Source organism: Cyprinodon variegatus, unplaced genomic scaffold, assembly GCF_000732505.1.
Source record: "Cyprinodon variegatus isolate N-32 unplaced genomic scaffold, C_variegatus-1.0 Scaffold914, whole genome shotgun sequence".
Lineage (NCBI taxonomy): Eukaryota > Metazoa > Chordata > Actinopteri > Cyprinodontiformes > Cyprinodontidae > Cyprinodon > Cyprinodon variegatus.
In genome coordinates, this window is record NW_015151367.1 from 278,672 (window position 1) to 280,746 (window position 2,075).

At 44.0% G+C, this 2,075-nt stretch overlaps 1 protein-coding gene across 1 annotated transcript in view; it reads right to left on the reverse strand.

The window, feature by feature from the left end:
- Positions 1 to 973: 973 nt before the first annotated feature.
- Positions 974 to 2,075, reverse strand: part of LOC107099866 — a 4,209-nt gene continuing 3,107 nt past the window's right edge. Inside the window, exons 3-4 of the mRNA XM_015398139.1 lie at positions 1,261 to 2,006; positions 974 to 1,186 (exon numbers count right to left, since the gene is read on the reverse strand). Coding sequence (XP_015253625.1) covers positions 974 to 1,186; positions 1,261 to 2,006 — 959 coding nt within the window. The remainder of the gene's footprint in view (positions 1,187 to 1,260; positions 2,007 to 2,075) is intronic.

Genomic DNA, 2,075 nt, shown 5'->3' on the forward strand with positions numbered 1-2,075 from the left:
AAGCGTGTTTTCGAAGAGCTGCAACATGCAGACATTTTCAGTCAATGTAAAACACAAATACCGTAAGCACTAAATATGACTTTTTTTTGCGTATGGTGGTCTAACAAATTCTTCTTTTTTTTTTACATGTCTAAAGGGATACACACCCGTGGATGCGCTTTAAAATGTATTTTTTGTACATGAGGTTTGGAGTCTAGAGTGTTTCCTTCCTGTTTACACTTAACCTCCAACCATGCACTGTGACTGCAAAAGTCACACTGAACAGTGTCCACTGCATATTGTGCAAATATCTGTATCTGCTCTTTCCAAAATATTCGACAGATACTGCAATTATATATTTTCAAATTAATGCATTAAGGTTTCTGAACATGCATTTTTCTTTTACACCTTTATGTGTCCCTGACAGAAACAGACACAGTCACGTGATGCCAGATATATCCCGAGTTAAGAAGGAACCGATAGGAGATCCACACTTTAAGACTTTTTTCCTTTTTTCCTAAATAACAGGCGAGTCATATACCAGCTTACAGTCCAAAAAAAGAGAGAGAGAGAGAAAAGGTCATTGGAAGTGACTTATTACTGAAATGAACTATGCGTTAACAGATATAACAGATATAATTAGACAAGTTGCTCAACAGGATTCACAGTATTTCTGTTTTAATGCAAAAAAAGATTCCGACACCGCCCTGCACCTGTTTTATGCACCTTTTCAACATTCTTATCTGCATCACTGCTGGGAAAATGTGCTTAGGCCACTGAGTCATTCTGATTTGTTTTGCATCCTGTTGGAGACAAACCGTACACTTGTTAATATTTGTATGTCTTAATGTTCTTCTTGGAGCCAACTTACTGAAATAAAGTGGCTCAAACCCAAACCGTCCACCCTCCTTCCACATCCCACATACAGGCTCTGTTCCACTATGCTAAACATGAGAAACTTTACAAAATTCCAATTACCAACAAATTCAACATATTACAGTCCATCTCCTTCGATCGATGTACAGCTTTCTTTCTTCAAGCATGCCATTTGTAGACAGTTTTCCTTCCCTGCTGATGAGGCGGATCTATGAGACCAGAGGCAGCAACCCATCCAGATGGAAAAAGCAACAGAAACCAGCAGCAGTGCCGCCAGGACTGCGATGATAACATGTGGTTCCTTTAGTCCAGGTGGCCCCTGTGTTGTTTGCTGTGGATCAGGAATGAAATCTAACATTAGACACGATAGGAGCGATGATCTACATGGTAGAGCTCTATACTCACAGGTGGAGTGGTGGGTGGTTTATTGTTACATTGCTCCTGATGGACCTCCAGTCTCCATGCAGCAGGGCGTCTCTTCCCCATGGAGCCTCCCTGGGCAAAGCAGAAATAGTCCCCTTGATCCTCCAGCTGGACCCGCTGCAGGATCAGCGACAGGTCCCCAGACTCCAAGTCAGAGAAAGACGCGCGGTCTTTAAACCCTTCTGCATATTCAGCCTTTTGGCTGGAGAGTTCCACTTTTATTACGGGCTTCTCCTTTGTATCCCACTGAACAGACTCCACGTGTTCACCCAGAGTTTGAGAGAAGCAGGGAAGTCTCACTGTTTGCCCTTCACACACTGAAATATCCAAGATAACCAAAACATCCAGCCTGATAATAATCATGTTGCCACCGCAGAGGAATTCATAATGTCCGTTATCGTTGTAGTTGACGTCCTTCAGGTAAACTCCTGATGAAGAGATATCCATCCTCCCTCTATATGCTTCCACCGGCTTTAAAGGCTGGTTAACAGGAGCTGAGGCAACAGGCACTGCGCTGTCATCTCCCAGCCTGCGGATCAGTTCAGCGCCTCCTTCACTGCAGCTCGTCTGAGATGAGAGCTTCACAGTCTGCCTCAGAGCTCCAGTTACCAGGTGGCCTTCGACAAAACTCAAATGAAAGATCGCAAGAGTGGAAAGAAAGATGTGGAGCATGATGGCAGATAGAGCAAATGACTCTGTTCTGAGAAGACTGAGAGTGTGGCTCTGCCCTGCAGCAGAGAGAGGGTGGATCCTCTGTCCAACAACCCACCTCTCTGATCAGTAAACATGTGATGACT